Source organism: Wasmannia auropunctata, unplaced genomic scaffold (genome assembly GCF_000956235.1).
Source record: "Wasmannia auropunctata unplaced genomic scaffold, wasmannia.A_1.0 LD335921.1, whole genome shotgun sequence".
Classification (NCBI taxonomy): Eukaryota; Metazoa; Arthropoda; class Insecta; order Hymenoptera; family Formicidae; genus Wasmannia; species Wasmannia auropunctata.
The window spans coordinates 1,078,527-1,105,858 of NW_012026969.1; the positions used below are offsets into that span (position 1 = coordinate 1,078,527).

The 27,332-nt window shown below is 37.0% G+C and overlaps 1 protein-coding gene across 1 annotated transcript in view; it reads left to right on the top strand.

Moving 5' to 3' along the window:
• Positions 1–27,332, top strand: part of LOC105455153 (nesprin-1-like) — a 90,444-nt gene that overhangs the window by 41,483 nt on the left and 21,629 nt on the right. The window contains 9 exon segments of the mRNA XM_011698246.1: positions 4,395–5,205; positions 5,284–5,442; positions 5,508–5,870; positions 5,965–6,075; positions 8,875–19,980; positions 20,982–21,089; positions 21,292–21,597; positions 21,942–22,076; positions 23,600–27,331. Coding sequence (XP_011696548.1) covers positions 4,395–5,205; positions 5,284–5,442; positions 5,508–5,870; positions 5,965–6,075; positions 8,875–19,980; positions 20,982–21,089; positions 21,292–21,597; positions 21,942–22,076; positions 23,600–27,331 — 16,831 coding nt within the window.

Below are 27,332 nucleotides of genomic sequence, written 5' to 3' on the forward strand. Positions count from 1 at the left end.
GCCACGCTACGTCATCACCAAATCTGTCATATGACGTAATACGGGCCGTATAACACCGTATAAACAGTCGATATAAGATGGTTACAGCCAAGGAAGGTCGATATGTGTTCTCAATAGGAAACGTGTGTTCATGGCCCCTACCATACTTTTTGTTATCCGAAGTAGCATCACGCGTCAGTTCATTTAGTCATCATCGTACCGGCATCGACGACACGTCGCGCACGATGCTAAAGATCGTACTTGTCGCTGCATCTCTCCATCGACGCATCATCGACGTTGATTACGCGTTTAAGTGCTTGCGCGTTTGAGCACTCGCGAATAACGTCGGCGCGCGACGTTTTGACGCTTTGCCAGGTGGTGAACTGTCATCGAGCATGACGTCTCGTCTCGGTGTATTTACATCCGATTTCGCGTGTGTTGTGTTGTCAGTGCGGGAGTGGCGTAATTATCATTTGCAACGCAACACACGAATGAGAAACTCTGATGAATACTGACACTTGAACAGATATGAGCTTACGTTTTGGGAGACACGCTCCTCCGAGGTACGATATACACGGGATTTTTTTCTTTTTTTCTTTTTCCCGTTGAGTATCAATGAAAAAAAGAGGCGATTGTACTAGTTCGATGGGGAAATATCCGCGAATTACGTCCTTCAATCGCGACTTAATCAAGACGATTACTTAAACTTGCGAAACCTCATTTCTCGTACGGCGCAAACGTCGACGTTTCGCATGCGCGCAAAGCGAAGCAAACTTATTGTTAGCACGATATCGACACACGTGTATCGCATGCAAGAATCAGAGATCAGTTCTGATTGAGAATAATTTATAATTGCAGATGAAGACATTTAAGCTTGTATTATACTTTCATATTTTGCGTATCATTGCGGAAATCCATGAGAAAACACTCATTTTGCAAAATTAAATTTTTTTATGCATATCTCATAAAGCACTACTCTAAAATTTATTCTTTTTTCTGTAATTAATTAACAATGTACGAAATATGAGTATAATACAAAAATACTGTACACAACGGAGATCAATTTAAGAAAAGAAAAAAATCATGATCTATATAAAATTTTTTACATTCTGTACAGTACCTTAATGTGTAGTGTCATCATAGTTCGCTGGCCGATTGCGGGATACGTCCGACACCGATTAAATCGTCGTTAAATATAGATTTGGCATCTGAAACAAAATCAAACGTTGCATCTTATAATATCATATCGTATACCATATATAAACAAAATATGACATCACATATGTATCTATAATACATGATGTAATAGGATATGCCGTAATAGTCGGCACGCGATTCTGGCAAATTTTTCGCGTTAAAACATGTAAGCTAAAACAAAATTTATTTATTTTTGTACTAATATAACGATTATCCAAAATGATAGAAAGATAAAACATTTAGGATAAAATTACATTCTTAGATGCAACTAAATTTTGTGATTTTTGTCATACAAATATTGCTACGAAATTTTTATAATTTATGATAACATTACTATTTTTATAACTTATAGATAACATTAGTAGATTTTTTTGACAATCGATTAATAAATTTTTTTTTATATTAATTATGGTTTATGCTACTCATTGTCAAATGATAGTATACGTGCATGTAATCTCAATCTCAATTTTAATTGCTATACCATTTTGCGATTGTTGTTATGACTCGTGTTATTTCATTATGATAGTCACGGTGATTAAATCGTGTGCAATACAAATGGACGCGTATAAATCTGCCGATTCAATTAGGCTAACATAAGATACTTCGAAGAGTACTTTCATCAAGAAAAATTGCGCAGCAAATTACACAAAATAATTTTACGAAATCGCGTAAAGAGATTTGTAATAAGAAACTCCGGTTGAAATTAGTCGTAAAATTTCTGTTACAAGTTGCACGATATGACCATCACGTGTTTTTCACGTCATTATTTAAAATCATTCTGTACAGTATTCTAATTCTTCGTAACCCATCAGCTTTACATCTTCACCGGCCGATTATTCTTAGGACGTTCTTGGCTAGCCAAGCCGATTCTAAGACCAGGCCGCATGCGTCGCGGCGCCTCGCCAACGCGTCTCGACTGGCGTCTAACGCTAGCTTAGGCGACTGTAACCCTCCAATAACGTTTCGAACCGCGAACACTGCTGTTTGGCTTGATAGTGCCGCGCCATACTGTTGTCCGGATAAACGCGAGAGCAAGGACGAAGATAAGAGAGAATAAGCGAAAAAAAGGGAAGAAAGTGAGAAGTTCGCGCTCAGTTCGCCGTCGATTGTATCGCGAAAACGCGAATATATCGCGCGATTACTGCAACCGAATACATAGGTACATATATCACTCCGGCTTATCGCTCGATTACGATATCGTTCAGACAGACAGATTGAAATCAGACAATGATTCAAACGCCGCTAGTAACGAGAAATTTTTATGACATCTGTTAGAGAGGTACAACGATTAACGAAATAGAATTGCGCGCAGCGCATGATTGCAACTAGCAAGTCGCACGATCGATGGAGCTATATCACGGATTATACGAAATCGCGTGAGAACAGATAATTGTTTCGCACCTAAACTCATAGCGCTGGAAATAGATCACTGCGTGCGAATGTTAACAGTTCCTAGAAGGAAACTCATCTTGGCGATAAATTTGATTCGGCTGTCGCAAATTTATCATTCTAATTTCTCTTATTTCAAACGCGCAATTTTCATTACTGCGCGCGATCACGTCAGAGTTGAATGTACAAAATAAAAGTATTATACAAATTAATGTATATGTACGGACAATTAAGCTCCTCGCTAAAATAAAAAGGCATTCGTTATATTACATTCAACGTTACGTTATAAGAAAATTATTGAGAATGAAATCAAACGAGTTTCCAAGATTTACATAATCTGTTACATCACAGATTTTTTTCCTTTTCTTTTTTTTTATTTCTTTTTGTTTGCATTTCATCACGTTGCATCTGCCGGCCGGCGATCGTATCTCGCATTCAGCCCAGCGCGATGATGTCATCGTAGGAAAAGAATTATTCGTATACAAAAGACAACATTGACATCGAGAACCCTCATGGTCACGTATTTCGAGAGCGACGTGACAAAATCGGCAAATATATAATCAATTTACAATTAATGTCAAATTAAAAGATCGCATATTGTAACGCGATAAAATTAATTATAGTAAATTAATGGGATTTCGATCTCCAGCAAATAGACTATGAAGGAAAACGGGATGAATCGTGACAAATTTCGAACTTGTAATTATGCGTAATTCTCCACCCGAGAAACGAAAATATGTCATTGTTGAAAAAATAGATCGCTTAGCATTGACGAAATTGAAATTGTGCGCTTTCCTTCCGAAAGGACGATGACAGCATACGAGTTCTTGGCAGATGACATCAACGGTTAAATTATTCTTTGTGACTTATGTTGACTGTGCAACCAGTAGCAAAAAATCGTGTAATGTGCTCTGTTCTTATTTAAAGAAAAGACTTTTCTGCATTTACTAAAAAAACATTCTTTATAGTGAATGGAAAATAGAAAATTATATATTGTTACTAAAGTTCTATTACAAAATTGTATGATATTTTTTTTATATTCATTTGATTTGATAAAAAAAATTAATATCTTAAAAAATAACATTTTGTTTCGAGACGCATCAATTATGTTTCATGTGGATGCTAAATGAAATAATCGTCTCGTAAAATCATGTAGTACTTTTTTTCAAACTAGTATCTTCCTCGTGGTATACCGCGAGTGTGAATAGTCAGCTAAACTCCCATCGGTACATACTTCCTTCGTCTACTTTTAGCCAAGGCTGCCCCGACTGCGCGACTTCGCCTGGGATCGGGCCAACCGAAGCTCAGCGACACGCATTTCCGATTCTAAATTTGTCTCACCTCACCACGAATGATCGCTTAAGGCTACTGATTGTCCCATAAAATTTTTCCCACGTGGAATTTTATTATGTTATAACGTCTCGAAATATACCTTGTCAGTGATATTTTAATAAATTATGCTACACACGCGTATGTAATATGTTATAGGCAATAATAGTTTGTTTTACTACATTTTATTATTTTATTAAAATTTTCTCATTTTTTCACATAAGCAGTTTAGTCTTTATACTATTTATATTTTTTGTATAATTGTCATTATTCAATTTTTTATTTAAGAGAGATATGATATTACAGAGATAAGTATTTTACTTTCAAAATTAAATAATCAAACTTGCTTTTCTCGCCAATAGCCAATCTTCCCTTAAATGCCGAAATGTATTTACATAAATTCAATGCTTCTGTATGATAAAAGTATATTTTAAGAGTCTCTTTGATCTTTACGAGAGGCTCTTTCGCTCGAATCGTCATCGTTCAAATCGTCCTTTTAGACTCGTCGATTCACTTCGTGGGAAGTCCGAGAAGGCGAGCGAGGATCTGGAGGCGCTCGAAAACATCGAACGTGAGATCGAGCGCCTGCGAAAGCGACTGAACGAGGCGCGCGAAAGCGCGTCAAACTTATACGTTTACGGCGTTGATCAAGACACGACCGAGATCGAACTGGGCGAGCTGCGCTCACAAGTTGAGGATCTCGTCGACACCGCCAAGAAGTTCTCAGGAAGCATTAAGGCGCGGTACCAAGCTAGCCAGCAGCTAGTACCAAGTGATATTACCCAGCATCTGACCGCACTCGAGCTTTGTGCCGAGGCGACGGCACAATCAATGGAGGAGAAACAGAGAGAGCAGAAACGTGCCAGGACCGTCAGGTCAGACTATCTGACCGACGTGGATGAGGTGCAGGCATGGATTCGCCAGGCCGAGCTCAAAGTACAAGACAGATCGGTCGAGCCGGCCATTCTCAGAGAACACCTCAGACAAATACAAAACGAGCTGGGCACGATTAGCGATAAGCTCGAACGACTGACGAGGAACGGGCAAACCATCGTCAAGAACACGAGGGATGACGCCGAGAAGGAACTAATCAACAGCACGATCGGTACTCTTACTGAACAGCTGGCGCAGGTCAGAAGCTGGTTGGAAGAGAAGAAACAAATTGTCGGTGACACCCTAGATGCCTGGCAGAGGTTCCTCACGCTTTACGAAGCTGTCAAGGCATGGACGGAGGAAAAAAGACAATTCTTAGTCGAGCCATTGAAGCTCAGCACTCTTCAGCAAGCCAGACAGAGACTGCACGAATATTCGGTATGTGAGGGAACGTTACGTTTTTTAACGTTCTAAGATACGCCACAACGTTCGGCTGACACTTCCTTCATTTTATAGACGGCAGTCAAGAGCTGTAAGCAGGTGAATAAGAATCTCAGTGATATGGGCAAAGAACTGGAGAATATCGGTCAGGTAACTACCGTGGGCGATCTACCGGAGAAGTTGGCCGAGGCGGAAGAGGGCAAGGTTCAGGTCGAGGGTCAGCTGTTGGAAAGGGTTAGTTCACTTCGACCGAAATTTAAATTATTATCAGCTGATTACCAAAAATTCCCATATTGTAGAATGCACTGTTGCAAGAGGCCAGCGAAGAATGGGAGCAATGCGAGAGGAAGATGAAGGACGTGCGGAGCTGGATGGAGAAGGCCAAGCAGACGCTGGAGTCGCCACAGAATAAGAAGAAACCGCTGCGTGATCAACATGCTATTCGTGAAAAAATGCTTAGCGACATCGCGATTCAAAAAACGAAGATCACTATCTCGGTGGAGAAGCTCGAGGTGCACTTTAGATCCGGTATCGTCGGTGACAACCGGGTGAAAGATACCGCCGACGATCTGATCGCCGAACTCAACTCTCTTCACAGTACCGTCAAAGAACAGACAACTTCTCTAGAAGTTTGTTTAGCGCAGATAGATCAGTACCAACAGGTTAGCGGAATGGGAAAAGTGGCATTCAGCCATCAGACTACGAGTGCAATTTTTTTTCCCTATATCGAGCGAGATTGTCTTGTTTCCGTTTCAGGAAATTCAACAGTTAAGACAACACATTGTGCAGGTGGAGCAACAACTGAGGACGGTACTCAGCCCGACGTACATGCCGAATGACCGAGAAAAGGCTCTTCAAGAGCAACAGGTAGGCACAATCCTTCTTTCCCTAACTTTCTTATCACCTGCACAAGCGCGCTGAAGCAGCAATTGATTTTTGCATTTGCTCGATACCAACTTAAAACCACCACCAAGAGAACGCGTTGTTTTATTCCCTTTTAAAGTGCCATATCGCGCGCGCGATTGTCGGGGGTAGTTTTCTGCGTTCTTGGACGCGATTATGTAAAATCTCTTCTTTGAATAATATTCGCGTAATTAGAAAACGCATATGATCTATAACTAACCGTCGATCGAGCCATTATTAACCACATATAACTAGAATTAACTTTTGAGTTATTTGCCATTTGCCTTATCGAAAAATACAAAATAAAATTATTTTTTATACGTATCGAACAAATACCATTAATTTGAAATATTAAATATGGATAAAATTAAGTCTTTACATGAAATGAAAAATTAAAAAATGGCTAATAACTATACGTATAAGCATGACTGGAAACATCTTCTTAAAATGAGATATCCTTATTAAATTATTATCATATATTTGTTTTCAAAATAGTTGTAATTATTACAACGATGATTAATTCAAGATGTTTCCGCTGTTTATATTATATACCCATCTTTTATCCTGCATCCTTCTCTTTTACGTGCGTATCTTTCATGCGTCGGAACTTCATGAGATATTAACATTATTTTCGAGAACTTATTGTTAATCGTTAATTGAACTCTGTTATTAATTACGGATTATTTGCGTTGAATTTCAGATTTAAATTGAATTGTTGAATAGGTGAATCTACATTTTGCGTAGACTTTTCTAAACTATCCAATATTTTACTGTCAAATAACTACATAATTTGCTAATATTTACTAAAATCTATTTTTACAGTAGACACAACGCGGATTGGTAATTAATTTAAAACAAATAAAAAAATTTATATTCTGTTTTTTTTCTCGTTTGTACGACACATATTCGCGAATTGGAAATTGAAAGTGTTCGATTTCGTGTTCATCGTGGTGGTACACTGCTTACAGGGTACTGGTTGGTATCATGTTCTAACTATGTTGTTCCGTTTTCCTCTTCTCACATTTACCCAACGTACATGTATAGTCTATTCCTCGAATCCTAGTTCTTAAGATCATTTAATCTTGCGAAATTCTCTTTTGTATTATTATTTCTGGAGGGGATTACTTGATTTTGCTTGTTTTCTGTGTTTCTTTTTTCTGGTTTTTTTATCGTTTAACTGTTTCACTTATTACGCGTGTACATCGCTACATCTTCGTATATTATACACATATCTTTTTCTTTACATATCTCCTGTCCATGTGTGCGCGCGTATATGTTACGTAATAAGTAATCACGCACATATGCCACTTACTAGAATGAAAGACCACGTAGAAAAACGCGAAGTACTGCCGCACATTCACGTAAAGCGTGTCATGCACCGTTCACACGTATGCATCCCTTACGTGATCTATGGACCTTTATGGTAGACTTTTGTAATTCAGTAAAACAATCATGAGCCATATGAGCCATAGGAAAATCAAGTGACCTCCGATGTCAAGACACGTGTCAAAACCGTGCGAGACACGCGGATATAGACTGCTGAAATTCTTTTCTTTTACAATATGCGTTAGTTTCTGTTTATTATTATTATTATTATTATTGTATTTCATTGCATTCATTTCTTTACCAGTTGTTTCATTTATGAATTTTTCTTTGCTATACCCCTTATTCCTTCACACCCTTGTCACTTCCAACGATCGCCCGTGCTACTTTACTTCTGCTACGTCCTCGCTATCTTCACCGTATTTCGATCATCGTTATTTACGTCGTTACGTCGTTCATCACGGAATTTTGCTCATTACGATCGTGACTTTTCCGTGCTCTGCGCTCTCTCTCTCTTCCTACTCAATGTCTCCTTGATCGTTGAAACCATCATGACCTAATCATCCTCATTCCGTCCCTCTCGCTCGTTCGACGTGTTAACGCTCTCAATTTGCATTTGCGAATCCTACGTGCGAGTAGATCTACCGCGAAAAAATCAAATCCCTGCAAAGTAAAATCCAGGCGCGCACCGAGAGATCTAAGCTACTCGTACAGCGAGGCACACCAGATTTGGAGTCCTTGGACCCATGACAATAGAGATCTACCCCCGTTAAATGAACCCGGTTCTCGTTGTCGTTATAATCTTTAGCTTCATGAATAGAAGTCACGCTCGTCTATCTTCAGTTCTATAATTCTTACTCGCTATTATCGATGAATAACGACAACGATAGCCGTCACGTATCAAATTATAAAAAACTTGATCGAAGGTAACACTAACGATAAAGACGAGGTAGAAAAAAAAATGCAAAGTGAAATCCGTTCTCGTTTTCGTCATCGACGATCTTCGATAAGATTGAATGATTTTTTTTTTTAGTTCCACGTAATTTTTGTAAGTAAGTTTTTATCGAGCATTGATTTTCTAATAGATATCACCCTACGAGATTATAGACGCGATTACGTTACGATGTATAAGCGCGCGTCTTCTGTTTTAAACATCTGTGCTTAAATAGCCATACGACGCGATTGAATAAGGAAAATAAAAAGCCCGTTTATTGTCAATCTATTTTTAAGTACATTTATTCACGAAACCCACTCATTTTACTTACGTAGGCAGAGAGATTTTTTGATATACTTTAATGCGTCTTGCTCAAACAAAACTTGGCTTTAAAAATGATACTGCCCCCTTCCCTTTATCCCACGAATGTAAAAAGACTCCTCAAAATTGACATAGTATATGTATTCCATTGCTGTGCCTTGGCTGACCTTCCGCGGTGGGTAAAGCAGAGCCTGCAACAACGGTTGGAGGATTGGAAGCAACGCAGCAAGACACTGGTGGATCAAATACACGCTGTGGATCCATACTACGTACCCACCAACGAGTACCGGTTCATAGGTCAAGCCTCGTACGCCGATATCGCAGCAGGACGTACCAATAGTCCGAGCTCGAGAAATTGTAGTCCGTATAGATACCAACGAGAAGTCACTCCTCCTACCATGACCGCGCAAGTATTACGACCTGCGGTTATGCGAGCTCAAAAGTTGACTACGGAATATCCTCCTTCGTTGGACGAGGTACAAGACTCGAAGGCGCAAATTCAGGAAACCGACATGGATTTAAACAAATCAAAATCACATCTGCAAACTGAGATACATGTGCAAACAGAAGATCGAGGCGCAATTGATGCGAAAGAATGTCAGCAAGTTGTACCTGAAGTTGTCGTCGAATCGTCCGTGCCACGTCGAGGACGATCACCTACACGCAAGACGAATTCACTCAGAATAAAAGAACTCAAAATGATGACGGATCAGAAAGGGGAAATCGACAGGCATGATAATCTTCGACCTGGTGCAAATTCCAGGCAAGAAACGCAAACGGAGTCCGCGAGGAGCAGTCTAGCACCATGCGAAGAACGAAGACGACGTTCGCCTAGTCCCATGTGGGTGCCCGGTTCTACCTCCTACGCCGACATCCTTCGCGGATGTGTACAGACGACGCAGATTAACACCGCATCTGCGCAACCATCCAGGCAAAAAATGGTTTCTTTATCCGGAGAATCTCGACGCGGTCGAGCGGAAGTTCCTCAGGCGGAACAAGTCACTGCAGAAGTCACTGTAGACGTTGTCGCAAATGTTAACAAATCTCAACAAGCCACAGAAGACCAGCAAGTAGCACCGGCACAGGAAATACAGGCAGAAAATGTGCAGATCGCAGAGACTTACTGTCAGGCGCCTGAAATTTCCACGGAGAAAGCGGAGGATCAAAGCTACACTGAATCAGAGTCGACTAATTGGACCGGTGAGACCTTGCAAGATTACAACGTACTGCAACACGTGAACGTGTCCAGACAGTCGCAACCGACGGAGATCTATGAATATATGATGCCGGAGACGATGCCGGAACTGGTAGGTTTCATCGGGTCTCATCTCGGAACGTATCCAGTGAGTTCGTACGTTTACGCGCCGTCCGGTCATCATCAGCAAGTGCAGCAAATTGAGTCGATAAACTTGAATCCTTATAATAACAGTTCTTTAGCTTACGCACCAGAACATTACGTCGCGCAAACAGCATATCTTTCGACATCGGACATATATCAGCAGACTCCGATGCAGCAGCCTGTTGATGATACGAGACACGCAATTGCGATGCTGGAAAAGCCTGTTGAAGTACCAGTAGTTAGGCAATCCGAAGTTCTTGAAGACGCGATTGCGAGTGAACCTGTTGATAAGTCTGAACAGCAAAAATCTGTAAATGTTTCCAATGTAGAAACTTCCACAACGAATAAAATAGAAGGAAAGAATACATTAGCATTGAATAATGTGGAAACCAAAGGACAAATCTTCTCGTACGCGCAAATACTTTCGCATGGACTCAATTCACGTGTTACTTCGACACGTATCGTCAGCGAATCGCCAGCTGCGAATTATCAGAGTAAGGAGCGTTTTAATTCATCAAAAGAATCACTTGAGTTATCATCTCGCGAATTATCGCCGTTACAGGAATCGAAATCCGAGCAAGATTCGCAATCATTTGCGATTACATCCGAGCAATCTAAACAATCTAAAGAGAACGACTGGGATACGATGAAGAAACGGGAGGTCAGAAAGAGGCAACAGCAACCGAACGACAAAATTAAACAAACAGATGAGAGGAAATCTCGAAAGCCTATCGATAAATCAAAGGAGAAACAAAAGAGAGAAAAATTAAGTCCGCCGCAGCAGTTGGAAATGCAAGACGAACCTCTTCCCGATAAAGTCAGCGATAGTCCAATGCAAATAGAGCAAAAACCAGTGCAGCAAGAAAAACCAGCAGTAGATTTAGACATGAATTCGCCGCAAGAAAAGAAACGTAGACAGAAGAAAAAGAAAGTAGATAAATCAATAGGAGATGAAATTGACAAAGCTCTTAAAGAGATTGAAGATATGGATAAACAGAAAACAAAACCTCAGAAAGACAAGCCTAAAGAACAAAATAAAGAAATCAAATCTCGAGATTCTGTTAATGAGACGGAAAAATATAAAAACGAAGATGATAAGAAACAAAGTAAATCCGGTGAAAAGTCCAGGAAATCAGAAAAATCTAAACATACAGCGAGAATAAAGGAAACCATGCCTATGGAACAAGTCATGTCATTGCCAAGTCAAATTAAAGCGAGTGATCAAAGTATTTTAAAAGATAATGCGGAGGGCAAAGAAGATACAAAGAAAGATGCAAAAGTTTTAGATTCCAAAAATGAACAGGAAGACCAAAAAGATATTTCCAAGGAAATATTAAAAGATCAAATCGACAACAATATCCACATTAATTCTAACAAATCCGACAATACAATAAAATACAAGAACAAAACTGATAAATATACAAAAGCCAAAGAACAAAGTAGAGAATCTTCTGAAAACAAAACACAGAACCAAACGGATGTTTTAAGTAATAAGAAAAAAGATAAAATAAATATCGTCGATGGAAATAATGTTGTAACAGAAATTGTAAAATTATCAGTCACTCCAAAAATCGATTTGGAAAATGAGAAGACAAATACATCTACAAAGATTGAAATTGTAAAAAAACATAAAGATGCTTCAAAAAAAGAAAAGAACAAAAAGTCAAAGGAGTTAAAGTTACAAGCTGAGGACAGTAACATAAATCAAGAAAACCTCGAGATTAATAAAGAAATAATCGAAGATAAATCTGTGGAATCAATTAAACCACCAACTGAAACAAAAGATTTAGATTCAAAAGCACTTGATATTACAAAAATCGCTAGTGACGTAAATGAAAACATTAAAAGTAAAATCAATTCTCGAAAAAAAGACAAAATCTCTAAAAATAAAATAAAATCTGAGACCGTAATTGAGTCGTCATCGATAAATCCGAGTACAAGTAAAATTCTGGATGAAATTAAAGTAAATTTAAACGATATAGAAAAATACGACGTTGTTCCAAAACCAGAAAAAATAATTGATGAAGCTAAAATTACAGAAGCAACAGTAATTGCTGAGGAAATTCCAAAAGAAATCATATTATTGCAGCATAAAACAGCTCAACAAATAGCACAGGAAATTGTACAAGTTGATAAAGATGATAAAATATATAATTCAGCTGAAGTTAAAGAATTAACAGAAAGCAAAGAAGCAGAGCACCAAATGAATGCTGAAATAGAAGCGGAAAACTTTGTGAGTGAAAATTCAAAGACTATAAATACAATGGATGAGAAAGAAACTGTTAATAATAATACAGAAGTAAGTGAAAAAACTGAAAAATTAGAAGTAGAGAAATGTCAGGTAAAAAGAACGAAAAAATCTGAAAAAGCGAAGTCTAATATTCAAGACAAAAGTAAAAGGAAAGAAGATAATACTGAAATATCGCAGCAAATCGAAAATAAATCTATTAAAAAGAAAGATAAACTTAATGTCGAAACTCTAATTACACCTTCGATAGAAACTGTCGTTCAAGATCAATTCACAGAAAAAACAATTTTAACTGAGCAACATATATTAGGGTCTAATAACAGCTGTCCTGTTCAATCAAAAACGGACATCGAAAATAACTACGGCGTTAAAATAGACGAAGGAGAAAATATAGTACTCGGCCAAGTTAATAAACATGCGCCAGAAACTGTTCCTAAAAGTAAGAAAAAGGGCAAATCAAAAGACAAGGCTGTCATTCAATCTACTGCATTGATATACGATACAAAATCTACAGAAAACTTTAAATTGAAAGGTGTGGTTGAAATCGCAGCATCCGCGGTTGTAGATCTAGTTACATCGACAAACGAAGAAGTATCTCGCAATGAAACTGTAAAGCTCACCGAAGGTGACATTAACTCGGAAGTAGCATTAACTTCGGAAGCAGTACCGGAAATGGATTTGGCTATTTCCACAGCATCTGAAAATGTTGAAATTATCTCTACTACAGAAACACTTTTTAAAGAATCTGAAGTTCCTTCAGAAATAAACAATACTATTTCGGATACAAAAGAAAAATATCAGAATATTAAAAATAGAAAATTCGATCATCCGCAAGAAGCAATTGTTAAAAGTGAGGATATTAACGTCGATATAAATAATAAAAATTCTCTATTAAAAGAACAGGATATTGAAAAATCGAAAGATATTGCATTCAAGGAAAAGACATCAAAACGTAAGAAAACAAAAGAACGCGTATCTTCTAAGCATACAATTGAACAAACGAAACAATCGTCTTCTTTTTACGATAAGTTGCAAGAGGAAATCATTTTCAAGAATGGTTCAACGAAAAAAGAAGAAACTCCGAAGTTTATAAGTCTCTCTTCTCTTGCAAAAATTGATAATATTGATAGCGAAAAGATGCAAGAATTATCGAAAAAGGATGAAGCTGAATTTGGTTCTAAAGTTTCAAGCGATTCGGTCGACAAAGTTCAAGTACATGAAAAACACGTAGACGAGACATGTAATACTAATTTGACATCTGAACAACCGTCTTTAACAGGAAAGGCCTTAATCATAGAGAAAATGGTCACTACCGTAACGACTACCACAAGCGTTCCAGGATCGGTAAAGGTCAAGCCACCTGATGTTAAGTCCGTTAAATCGGTAGAGATCATAGAAAACATACCCCTTCCCAAAATCGTAGGTTCAAAAGTTACCGAGTTGATCACTTTGCGTCCTGAAACCGTAGAGGCTAGTCTTACAACTACTTACGCTAGGGTACCGAATGATTCTCTCGTTAGTAATTACTCGATGCAATCGGATCAGGCAGCAATTCCTCAAAAAGTAGGTTTAACTTCCGAGATTTCCACCGAGAACATCGTGATATCCGACGAGGCTCTATTCGGTAGCGTGCGAGATAGGAGAAGAGTTTGTTCGGATATTTCAGAAAGTCGCGATATATCACAGATGTCCTCGATCACTACACCCGAGGAAAGGACAGAAGAGGTCACTGCTCAATTAAGTGATAATATAGAAAGATTGCGAGATCAATTAAAGGTAGAAGTTCCTGAGGAGAAACCCGAAAATGAAAAGGAGGACACTGTTATAACAACGATATCAGGAATTATTGCCGCTGACATTAATTTACAAAATGACAATATTCTAGAAAACCAAAATATTAATAATTCTACTAAAGATGATAATATTGTATTAAATGATAAAACTAGTCAAGCTGATTCAAATATTTTAATTAAGGAGAATAATAGATATATAAATGAAAATAAAGTCAATGTAATCGAGAATGTTCAAGAAAAAGCAACAGATAATATAACTGAGTTTCAGGTGAAATGTGAAAGTGTGAAAACAAAGAAGGAAATAGAGCCTGAATATTTATTAGATCTTATTAAACCTTATGCCATAGACCGTCATGCTTACAATCACGCAGAAAGTAATTTTTACCGCTATTTTAAAGTTGTTAAAATAGTAAAAGAACCACAACCACCTGCGGTTGCGGTTCAGACAAGACCAGAAAGCGTAGAAAGAATTGTACAAGAATCGGTGATGAAACCTGTTAAATCAGCAAGTCAAGAAATGTGTAAAGTCGATGATAAAAGACATGCTCTTCTCATAGAGGCACCAAAGTATCCGATTACCAGTTTTTATGAATTTGAGTCGCAATGGGTTAAAATGAAATTCATCCCTGAAAAATCTGTAACTATTTCTTCTGATGATTCAGAAATATCGGTGAAAACTGCAAAAGGAACAGACAAACAAACCATTGCAGAAAAGGAGGCAGAAAATGCAGTGTCTGATCTTACAGAAGATACAGTTGCAATTGAAGAGAAACTTGAATCAATAGAAACAAATGATAATAAAGATAAGGATATGGAATCGAAAGATTTACAACAATCTGTACACTTAGTTTCCGATGATTCCTGGATGAATATTTTAGACGAGCCAATGATGATTGAGGATGATTTTGATGATACATTTGATTCAGAAGAAAATATAATTAATAAAACGGTAAATTCATCGTGCACAGAAAAAATTCAGGAACCGGCTATAACATTAGTTAGCACATCTGTTAATAATATGCCATTTAACGATATAAAAGACTTAATTAATATTACCAACGATTCATTATCACCATCAATTACAGAATTAAATGTCTCTGATGTTAAATCATCCATCGAAAAAATCAGTGATAATCAGTTGACAGATACTGGAACAATAACAGATACAAACATACAAGAAACTAAAATTGTTATAAAAAATAATATTGAAACCGAACAAGAAATGTTAGAAATTAAAGCAACACCATTAAAGACATCATCTGTACATTTAGAATCTGATGATGCTTGGATGGCTCTTCTTGAGGAGGAAATAATAATTGATGACGATTTTGATGAGCTGGAAACAGAAATAATAAAAGATGATCAAATTAAAAAAAGGGAAGAGGACATTGAAAAGAAAGAAACAAAGAATAAACAATTAATCGAGGAAGAACACAGAGAAAAGAAAAAATCAATAATTGACAAACAAGATGATAAAATTGAGCAAAGAGAACCAATTATTGAAGAACAAAAAGAAAAAATTAAAAAAGGAGCAAAGGTTATAAAACCAGGAAAAGAAATTGAAAATAAAAAAGCAATTGAGAAACATGAAGAAAAAATGGATGCGAAAGAACAGAAGATTGAAATTTTAAATAGTACATCTCCAACAGATATTGCTGTAAAAGATGAATACCATACTAGCATGAAAGATATTCAAAATGAAATTGAAATGGAAAAGCAAAACGACAAAACGAAAAATCAACCGAAGAAAAAGAAAGAATCAAAACATGCTAAAGCAACAAAAATTAAAGATCAAGCGAAGACTAAAACCACAAACATTCAAAGTGATGTAGAAATTAAAACAGATGTTAGTGAAAGTGATTTATCTGCGTTACAGAGTAATTTAGCAGAACATAAAATATTAGAAAATAAAACTGATTCTAAAACAAAAGCAGCAGAAAAATCTTTGACAGCAGATGAACAACAAACTGAATCGCATAGCGATAATATAAAATCAACACTTTTCTCAAACGAATTTATATCGAAATCAACGGAAGATACAATTAAAGAAGAGCATGAGAAGCCGTTATCGAAACGTGAAGAACGCAAGCGAAAATCTGATAAGAAATCTAAGAAACAAAACCAAAAACCTGAAGTTATCCTTGTAGAGAAATTAACAACAGCGAAATGTGAGGATAACATAAAGAAAGATGACAATATTGTTCTTTCTGAAGCAACAGAAAACGAATCAGAAAATTTTGAAACATCATCGATGATGCAAAAACAGGATGATATACCTAAATATGACAATCGGTTAAATCCGAATGCTAAATCGTGGGCAGCTATCGTTGGTACAAGAGGTATAACAGAAACAACCGTTGTTTCGAAAGACGATTTGTTTAACACTCAGACATCCGCTATTACTTGTCAAGATACAAACGATAATGTCACGAATATCGTAAAACCACCGCAAACGTCAACTGTGCATGATCCAAGCGAAATTCCATCAAAAGAAAAAACGCTCACAATGCATTCATCTCCATTAGAAAACGAATTAAGTAAAAATATCATGGAAGAATTAAAGGCAACAATGGTGGATGAAATCGCGGAAAAATCTACTGTATCGTCGAAACTTAAAGAAGGCAACAAATCTTACGCACAAGTTACAGCCTCTTCCCAAAAAACTTCCCCTCAGATTTCTCAAGGAGAAACATATTCAATTAAATCTATTCCATCAGAAACTGATCATTTAGCGATCGATGTAATAACACCTATTTCGGATGAAGTGCACGAAGATTTTATTACAGAGAAATTACAAAGTACATCAGAACAGGATAATAAGCAAGAAATTATACAGCAATCTTCTGATCACCAAACAGTTATTGAAAATCTCATTTCTCAAAAGGAATCAATTCCTTGGGTAGAAGAAGTGGAAAAAGAAACATTGGCCGTTTCAACTATTTCTGTTAATCCTATCAATACGAAAGATAACGAAACGTATGAAAAATCGGAAAATACATGGGCTGCAATAGTTGGTAAAAAATCTGTAGAATCGCCGGAAGCTAATGATATTAATAATCTTGAATCAAATATTTTAAAATCAGAACAAATTATGGAACAGTCTCCGACGCAGGTCCAGATTTATGTCGAAGAGGCTCCTAAACAGGAGCCTATAGAGAATTTAGTTCAGGTAGATGAACAAGGTTTTATGGAATTTGTTAACCGGAAGGAGTTACGCTCTAGACGTTCTAGATCACGTTCACGAAGCGCTAAGCGAGATAACAGATACGCAATTGTAGAAACCTCAAATTCGGTTAAAAACAAAAAAATAAAAACACCAGACATAACATCTGAAAATAATGACGATATTAAAGTCAAGGAAGAGATAGAAAATGAGATTAAGCCATCTGTGCAGAAATATGAAAATGAACAGAAAACAATTGATGAGAGTAATGAATTGACAAAAATTATTAAAGAAGAAAATGCAAAATCATCTAAAAAGGCGAGTGAGAGTGAAATGAGTCAAGGAACAAAATCCGAATCAAATATAGCACTTAAAGGTAAAAAGAATAAGTCGAAAAATAAATCTGGTAAAGATCATATAAAACAACAAAGTGAACTTAATGAAAAAGAATTAAAACATATCGAAAATTCGAAAGAAGATAAAAAATCTGCAAATGAAAACGAAACAGAACATAATAAGATTCAATTAGAAAATATCACCGATCAATTAATAAAAGGATTACAGTTAAATGAAGACACAGAGAATAAATGCATGGATGTGAAAATACTTCCTATTATTGATCAAGATAATATTATGAAATCTAAAAAGAAGAAAAATAAAAAGGAAAAATTTGTAATTGAACAACAGAGTGAAAATACTTCTGACATAGACAAAAAGACAGTTGTAGCTGCAGATTTAGAAAAGAAAATTGAATCGCCAGAGTCAAAATTAGATGAAGTGAAAATAAAACTTGACGAAGTAATTAGTACAGATATAACATGTAACATACCTGCGTGTCCGGAAAATAAAGAAATTTTAGAAGAGAAAATTGAAAAAAATGAAAAGAAAGAAAAAGAAATTCCTAAACTTACAAAAGCAGAAAAACGCAAACAGAAGAAAAAAGTAAAAATTGTCCAAAGTAAATCTACAGATTCATCTGACGATATAAATAATGTTGAAAATATTCAAATTAAAGAAACAGTTAAAGTAATAGAAGAAACTATAAATACTGCGTCATCGAAAGATAAAATAGACGATGAGTCAACAATTGAAACACAATCTATACATATAGAAGAAATTGAGAAGCCTTTGGAAAAATCTGAAGCTGTAATCGAAAATAAAATCTCACTTCCACAAATAACTCCGATAAAAGACAAACAAAAGTCCAAAAACAAATCCAAATCGAAGAAAGAAAAACGAGATCAAAATGATAAAACCAAGTCTCAAAATTTTACAACACTTTCAACTGAATCTAAGGAACTCGAAATTGTATCCACTGCAGAAAAGACTGAGATTATAAATTTGTCCAAAGACATAGTATGCGACATTACGCAAACTAAACAAGAAAATGTCAAAGATCAGGTATTAAACAATAAAAAAACAGAATTTTTACAATCTCCAAAAAATATAATTGACGAAAACGATTTTTCTGTTACCACGGAAATAATTAAGCAAGAAAACATTAAAGAATCAGAAAAAAATATCTCTGAAGTCAAAGAAATATCTAATAATAACATTATTTTGACAGAAAAAATTGAATTGCCTCAAACAGAAGAACCTAAACCTGATGATATTTTAAAATTGTACGATATTACAATTAACAACGATATTATAAATACGGAATCTGTATTGATATCGGATAAAGCAAGTAATTCTGCCGATGAAATCAGAACGGATACGTCCACTCCAGTTAATCACGTTTGTAAGCAAATAGAGTGTAACTCGATAAATGCAGTTATAAAACATTCTCCACCGTCAGATAAATTATCTTCAGCTGTGCAACAATCCTTCGAAAACGATGACAAATTGAAGCGCATCGCAAGCATCGAACAAGAAAACTCTGACGTTTTGGTCGAGCCTAAATCCAAAGTACAGTTCTATATAGCGGACGAGATCTTAGTTCTAAATCCTGATCGACGAAAGTATGCTCCTCCATCGACGTCCTTCCTGCAGGAACAACCTACAACCGACTTGCGTAATTCGTGGTTCCTGTCCATAGACGATGGTTTTTGGCCTGACAAACGACCCTATCACGAAGCCGAGCGTGATCATTTCGAGAGCTTAGCCTTGCATACGAAAAAGAATCTCTCACGCGACAGTACACATGATTCTGATCGTCATCGTTCCCGAGATCGTGACGACGACAATTCGGGCGGCGGTGGCGGTGGTAGTAGGTCATGGGATTCTTGTGGAAACTCGCGTTCCCTTCTGGGCACACCTCACACAGAGCGTATGGTAGCCGATCTACCTGGTGGCATATGTAGCTGGAGCGACTATAGTACTTATCTATCGAGCGAGAGCGAGCGGACAATGGATCAGAGTCTACCACTCGGCACAATCGAGGATCCAACATTTGATTCGGGCTTATCCTTGGATTACTCGTTGCCGAGAGACGTCCAGTCATCATCTCCTGAGTTCCTCTCGACATCTCATCCCTCCCATGACCCGCAGACCGAGTACATGGACTCTCTTGCAGACGTCGAAGTAACCCCGAGGGAATATCCTATTGTCTCTTCTTTGAGTAAAGTTTTCCAAAGTCCTGATCATCCTAGCACTTGCACCAGCTCGTCGACCTTTGTCCATCTTCCACAATCCAAACTGCATTTAGGTAAAGAGACGAGGGAGGGATCCGTGCAACAGTGCAGCCCGAACGGGGAGATGGAGAGAGAGACGGCTAAAGGCGAGGCTGAAAGGATACGCAGGATCCAGGTGCGATCACCGTCACGGCCAGTGCTCGGTCTTGTTCTAGTCGAATTTGAACCAAGTCCGCTGCTATATGTATATATACATGTATATGTATATATACTTGTTGTATTTAGTTATCTGGATTGTCACTGGTTTTTCGCTCTCTCTGTCTCTCATTTTATAAAACGACTACGTTTTCATTTTCTTTGTTCGATACTGAATCCCATGTGTGCGATTTTATTGTGTCGTCGATTACATACCCGTACATATGTAAATATATCGTTATTGCTCTCCCTGCTGTTGCTGTTATCGAATTATCATTATAATCTTGTTCTAATCTCATCTAACAAAACATTTTAATTTTTTTCGATATATGTAGCAAATCGAATTAATTAGTAAAATATATTCGATCTTCCTTTTGTAAAATAGAATTTGCATGCTTAATTGGCTTTCAATTATGTGCTTTTTGTGTATATATGTATTTACTTCAATAGCCTATATATTGCACATATTTTAAGCTATTTATACTTTAGCTTATAATACTGAAAACAAGCGATATCATCAAATATCAACGAAATAATTCGTGCAGAATAATCGAAAATTATCAATAGCTCATAGGAAATAAAAATTAATATGCAAAGCAGTTCCTGATTCTTTTTGGTTGCTGGCAACTTTACGTGACAGGTCTTTGCATTCGAATTGCTTAGCGAGGTATCCCGAAATTCATTGACAATTTGCATGATGAAGATTTATTTCTCCATAGATAACAACAAATGTTTGTACATATTTCCATAATAGAACCTGCAGTTGTCTTCATTCGATGTGCTTTCATTGTATTTTGCAGTGTGCCATTTCGTAATATCAGATAACATCTTTTCTTACAGGGTTTAAAAGTTTTCAGTTAATAGGATTAATATCCAGCGTGAAAATTGATTGGATTCCGTCATGTGCACGGCATGATTGAAATAGTAACAAATCTCTTATGATCGACGATGAAAAATTGCTAATGATTATTTATGTTTTAGGATGTCGAAGAAGGCCTCGCCTCTTTACAAGCAAGACTTTCGAATCTCGAAGGAACGATGAGCTACTTGCCTCAAGATAGCATAGAATCTATGCTTTCAAGTCTTATGGTAAGAATACAAAATAGAGAAAGAAAAAAATTAAAAATACAATCATTAAAAATTAAATAAAATTAAAGTAAGTTGAAAAATAGGAAAATTTAAAAAATTCTATTAATTTTATCACCCTTGCCGATTCATTTTGTTGTACAGAAAAGTTGGAAAAAATGATTGATCTATTATAACATCGAAGGATTCTTTCTATCTGCTTTAGGCTATATTGACGGAGCTTCGTACCTACGATGAGGAGACTACACAACTTCAAAAACGATTACACGAAATTCCTGCCGATATTGAATCTCAAAGACTCTCGGTAGCTTTAACGGGAATTCATACGCGTGTCACTTCCCTTCTCGATCAAGCAGAACGAGGGAAGACAGCTCTCGAACAGGCACGAGCAAGCCGAGAGAGACGTGGCCAAGAGATTCATACCTACAAATTATTCCTCGAAGAGACAGATGCTTGGCTAAGAAATGTCACATCAAAATTACATGAACAACATTCTGTTAATACTAGCAAGGTCTGTTCTCAATATAAAATTTTATTAGAAGATATTTAAAGAAATTTTATTTTTTGCGTTTACTATATTAGATCTAAATGTGTTTACTATTTTAGACTCTTATGTTTTATATTTATAAACAATTAAATTAGGTTATCCTTCTTTTTAAAAAATAAAAAAAAAATGAATTAAATGTAAAAAAAATTAACGTCCTCTCTTATTTTCTAATTACAAATTATCAAGTTTATAATTAGAAATCCATATTAAAATATCGGCTTAATATTGTGAAGAGATAATTTGATAAATATAATACGTTATTCATTGCACGCGAATAATACCGATTTTTCACTTGTCACAATGGGCAGGTTTTACAGGAAGAATTAACGAGTCGTGCACGTCAAGTCTCAGAACTCGAATCATTGCCGGAAGTGAGCGTGCTAGCGATAGCGCTGAAAGAAGCCCTCTTGGACGTAATTAATCGTCTCCAACGAAAGCAGCAGGTATCCAACGCTTTCCAGAGCTCGGGGGCTTTCGCAAATATCATTACTCTTCACGGTGGCTCGGTCGCTTAAAATAGTATTACAAAGAATTCGGAAAAATCAATCTTTGATTTTTTCGAAACTTTATCATATTAAAGCTTCGTCATATTGAAAACAGAAAATAAAAAGCTTGCAAATTGCGGTTATTACAAAGCAAATAAGCTTTGTAGAGTGAATCAAAGGTTATAGATGACAAATAAAATTACTGGACTATTAAATTAATAGTTGTGCGCAAAATTAAATGATGTAAACATCGTGAATCTGCATCAAAACTATTCCGCCTCTTGCTTGAGTAAGAGCCTGAAATAGTGTATCCGAATTTGGATAGTCATTCCGGAAACAACGTGTAATATACGTCAATTGGACGATGATGAACGCTTTGTAATAAGCGGCAATAAATAACGCAACTGTCGGCAATAGACATTCTAGCCGAGCTTAATAAAATAATTTTTTTTTGCATGCTTATACGAACAAGATATCGTTTAATTTTAAAAAAGATTATTTTGGGTATACTTATTTTTTTCTTTTTTTCTTCACCGTCGTCACTACAAACCCATGCGCTTCTCATCATGCACATCGTTTCATTAAAGATTTCACGCACCGTATATTATTTCTTAGTTCATTGTACATTATTTGTATTATGTAATTATTATGTATTTTCGTTTATATCTTAAGGTGATGGATGTAATATAGACATTGCATGTAATTAAGGAATGTTAATATATTGCTGTAATATTTCATGTAATTAAAGAAAATTCTCATTAATACCTGTTCCTCTTCCTTTTATTCTGCGTCGTTAAACATGATAATTCTGTATCATATTTAGCCCGACGTGAATAATGTTGTAAATAATAATACCGCGTAAAATAATAATTTCTAAGTATGTATATGTCAACATACTGACCGATCATTAAAAGTAAACTTTATTAAAATGTGTGCTATATATACTGTTCATATTATTTTTATTAAAAATATAAATCATTAAATTGCAACATGTCGATGCTTAGTGATAATTAATTTTATTTATCTTTAATCATAGAAGAATAATAAAAATTTTTTCAACGTTACAGTTTAAAGTTATATGTAATTTAATTATTACAAGCTATAACATGTTGCAAATAGCTTCTCATAACGAAAACTAGATAAAAGTGTTATTAAAAACATTTTATATCGCTGTATATAAACGATTATTATCCATTCATCGCATACTAATTAAACAAATAAAATTAATAAATTCTAGTTTAGGTATTATCCCATCTCAGCTTCTGATCCGTTTAACAACAAAAAATTAAACTTAGTGCTCCATTTATTTTTCACAATTAAAATGATCAATAATAATTTTAACTGCAATAACGTTTTCTTAAATTCAAAAAAAATATATATATATAGAAATAGATACAAACATTTGCAATAAATATCTAAGCTCTAATGCCGCAAGAATTTTATGTCAGTATATTATTTCAAAAAAATTGTTATCCTCGTAGGAGATCTGTGATGAGGAAGCTCAAGCTGACGACGAATCGACAGAAAGAGACAATGCTACTCTGGATGAAGCACCCTCAATTCATTCCTCCATAGAAGGCGGTCCGCCATCATTAGCTGACGTTTCCTTACAAACAGGTCAAAGTTTATTAATCGACGACGTTGTTGGGAGAAAAGCGCAACTCACAAAACAGACGTCTACGACGCAGATGCCGTCGTCAACCACGTGTCATTCTCTCACTACGCAAACATCACAAGATTTATTACCAAGCGAGGGTGTTCAAACACAGGAAGCTATAAAGGTTCTAAAGACTACAACGGGGGATCATGATGTGATCGAGATAGCGACCAAGTACGTACCGTCTAGTTCCAGTCAAGAGATAGCGCGTCGGGAACAATCCAGCATTCTGCCCAGAGAAGATATTGTTGTTGATATGAAGTACCAAGATGCAAAAAAGACCGATAGTGCGACGAGCGAACTGAATATCGTTCACGCTGCGCCACAATCTTTTGAGACGGTTCTAGTTGAACCGGACGACGTCACCACCGAAGTGGTCGTTGATGCTGACGGTACCAAGAGAATTATCGTAAGAAAGTTACGACGTACTACAGTCACCAGCAGGCAAACTACACAGCAGCGCGTGTCCACGCTATCGACAGCGGTCGGAGATGCGCCGCCGATGATGCAAGCTTTCTCGGAGGCTGCGTTGAGAGATCAACAAGTCACCATGACCAGAACAAGACCAGATGGTACCATTGAGACTACGACAAGGCAGATTTACGGCGGCAAAGTTACTACAAGCGCACCCGCCGAAGGTATCAATGTAGAGGAGTACGAATCCGAGCCTCGTTACTCGCGCATGGTGACACAAGGTCAGATAGGAGATATCAGCTGTCAGCCAGTCGAGGAAGAGATACTCATGGAGGGTGGTGAATATCAAACGCAAACATCGAGCGTTCATGCTGTGGTACAACAAGTCACAAAACGAGTGATTAAGCGAACGCGTAAAATCATCCGGAAAGTTACTATCGTAGACGGAAAGGAGATCACTACCGAAGAGGTGATAGAAGAGCCTGAAGAAGTAGAGATAGATGAGCAGAATATACCACACATCAGTATCAACGTGATTAAGAGCGAAGATCAAAAGACTATAGTCCCGGCAGAAAAAACGATAGAGCAGCGAGAAGCGACAATACCAGAAGTGTCACTGGAATCTTACATCTCCGAAACTCCGATACAAGGACCATTTTTTGGGCCATTTGCTAAGGATATAACGAGCGTACATCGAGATAAAGCAAAAGAGGTCACAAAAACTTCGGTAACGATTGCGGAAAAAAATGATACCGTAGAAACTAAAACATTAGATATTGAAGATTCAAACACAGTGGATTCTAAGACAAAAGTAATGTCCACACAAACTGTGCTCTCTTCTTTACAGCACGTATCACAAGCAGAAAATTTATCTAGCATTCAAGCTGGTGAAGGAATTATTGCACAAAGTGACAAAAATGAAGTAAGAAAAGAAATTAAATCACAAACGATGGACAAACAAGAATATGAACATATTTCTGAGGTAAATGGCATAGGTACACTTGCGATCGATAATCAAGCGCTGATCGATGCTGAACGATCTGCTGTTTTACAGACTCCTGTCGAAGATGTCTGTGTTACAACGGTACAGTCGGAATCTGTAAAATCTCCATTAGAGCCAGCCGTAACAGATGATGAACCGGTGGTCACCAAGGCTACTTGTAAGTCTGACGATGCACCAGTAAAGAACGAAACACTCAGTATCGAGCTAGAAAATGGCACGGTAGAAGTAGAGACGCACCATGGCGATAGCAGCACTGTAGAAGCTGATAAAGATGTCGATGTATCGAATGTCGTTGTGTTAGAGAAAGAGCATTATGGGAAAGAGGAATCAAAAAGAGAGGCCTCGTTCGAGTCATCCAAAGAAGTTGAAGCCTTAACATCACTTCAAAAATCGGAGTCAGAAAACGGATCAATTGTTGTGGCAAGTAAATTAGATATTTCTGAACCCGCGGAAAAAATTATTTTAACATTAAAAGATACGGAAACTTCTTTCAAAGAACAAATATCACCAGAATTATTCAAAAGTGAGGAAAAAAATAATTCTAAGGATGAAGCATTCAAACCAGAGTATAAGCCGATGTTCCATAAGGTTGAAATAGCTTTATCGGTGCGTAAAGAAGATGAGGAAGTTGAACCATTAGTCTCTATCAAAACTCAAGCAGAACGACCCGAGATTGCCCCGTATAGCATTGTCAAAGAAGATGTCGATATTAGTCTTCCAGCGGACAAGGAAACGACAGAAGTGATACATGATAAAATTGTGCAGACCACCGCCTTTCTCACAGCTGAAAAAGAAACGGAAACATTACAATTACGTACCGCAGAAAAAGAAGTCGATGTTCACATCGAATCACCAGAAAAAAGCAAATCGGATACCACAAGTCACAAAAGTAGAAAAAAGAAACGGCACAAGGATAAATCAGAATCTTCGGAAAAGCCAGCAGAAACAGAATCTAGCACTTCCATTGCTACATCAATTGCCGAATCTATAGAAATTAATATTCCGTCATCTGATTCGTCTAAACATGCTAGCGAGCAGCCGCAACCGGACGTTGCAGACATTATCAAGTCAATCACCGAATCTTCTCTAAGCTTAGATGACGGTACCGTGGCAGAGAATGGATATCAACCGGACGATAAAACTATGGATGAATTGTCGATCGTGCTGGAAAATGAGGATGGCACAAAAAAGAAAAGAAAAAAGAAAAAGAAGCAAAAGGTTCGACGACTTCAAGATGAAGATTTGACTCATATACCTAAGACTAGCAGTGATGATGCGGTGTTCACAGATGAGAGTCTTCCTTTAGAGATTCCTGAAATAAAAGAAGTGACAGCAAAGGAAAAAACAAGAGAAGATGACGCACAGGAAACAATACAGCAAGAAGGTAAACTCAAAAGTGCAGTAGATGATGCGAATACTCAAACGGCTATAGAGACGTGCGATGTATCGACTTCACTTACTCCAGAAGAGGAATGTCTTTCCACATTTATGCAAACATCTCCTGAGCCGGTACCGATCACTTTAGAAGAAGAGATACAAACGATTAAAACCGAAGAGACTCATATTGAAACACAAACGTTTTTAGAACCCGGGCTTGACTTCAGCGGGCAAACTGTCGCAGAAGAAACTCCGGAAGTCGAAGATTCAGGAGTACAAACTATGACACCCACGGTCACGCCAATGGAAGAATTCGCTATGCAAACTAGTCCAATAGAAGATATCACTCCTGCCGTTATTGCAATGGAAACGGAAGATTCTCAAGCACAGACGACTGAAATTGATGTTCACTCTACGGAAATACAAACTTCACCCGTTGAATTATCTCCAATGATAGCAATTGAAACTCAAACAGCAATAAATGTAACAGAAGTCGAGCAACAGACTACTCCACCACCAGTGACAGAGAAAGTTATTGTGCAAGAAATTTCTATTCAAACGTTATCTGAGATGCCAGAATCTCTTGAAAGAGACATGCAAACAAGTGCCCCGGCTAGTCCAGAACATCCAGACGTTTCACATATAGATACTCAAACAATCACAGCGCCAGAAATTCCTGCTGAAACACAAACGACACCTGAAGAGAGTCCTCGAAAGGTGGAATTGCAGGAATCTGAAATGCAAACAAAATCGCCCGAGCAAA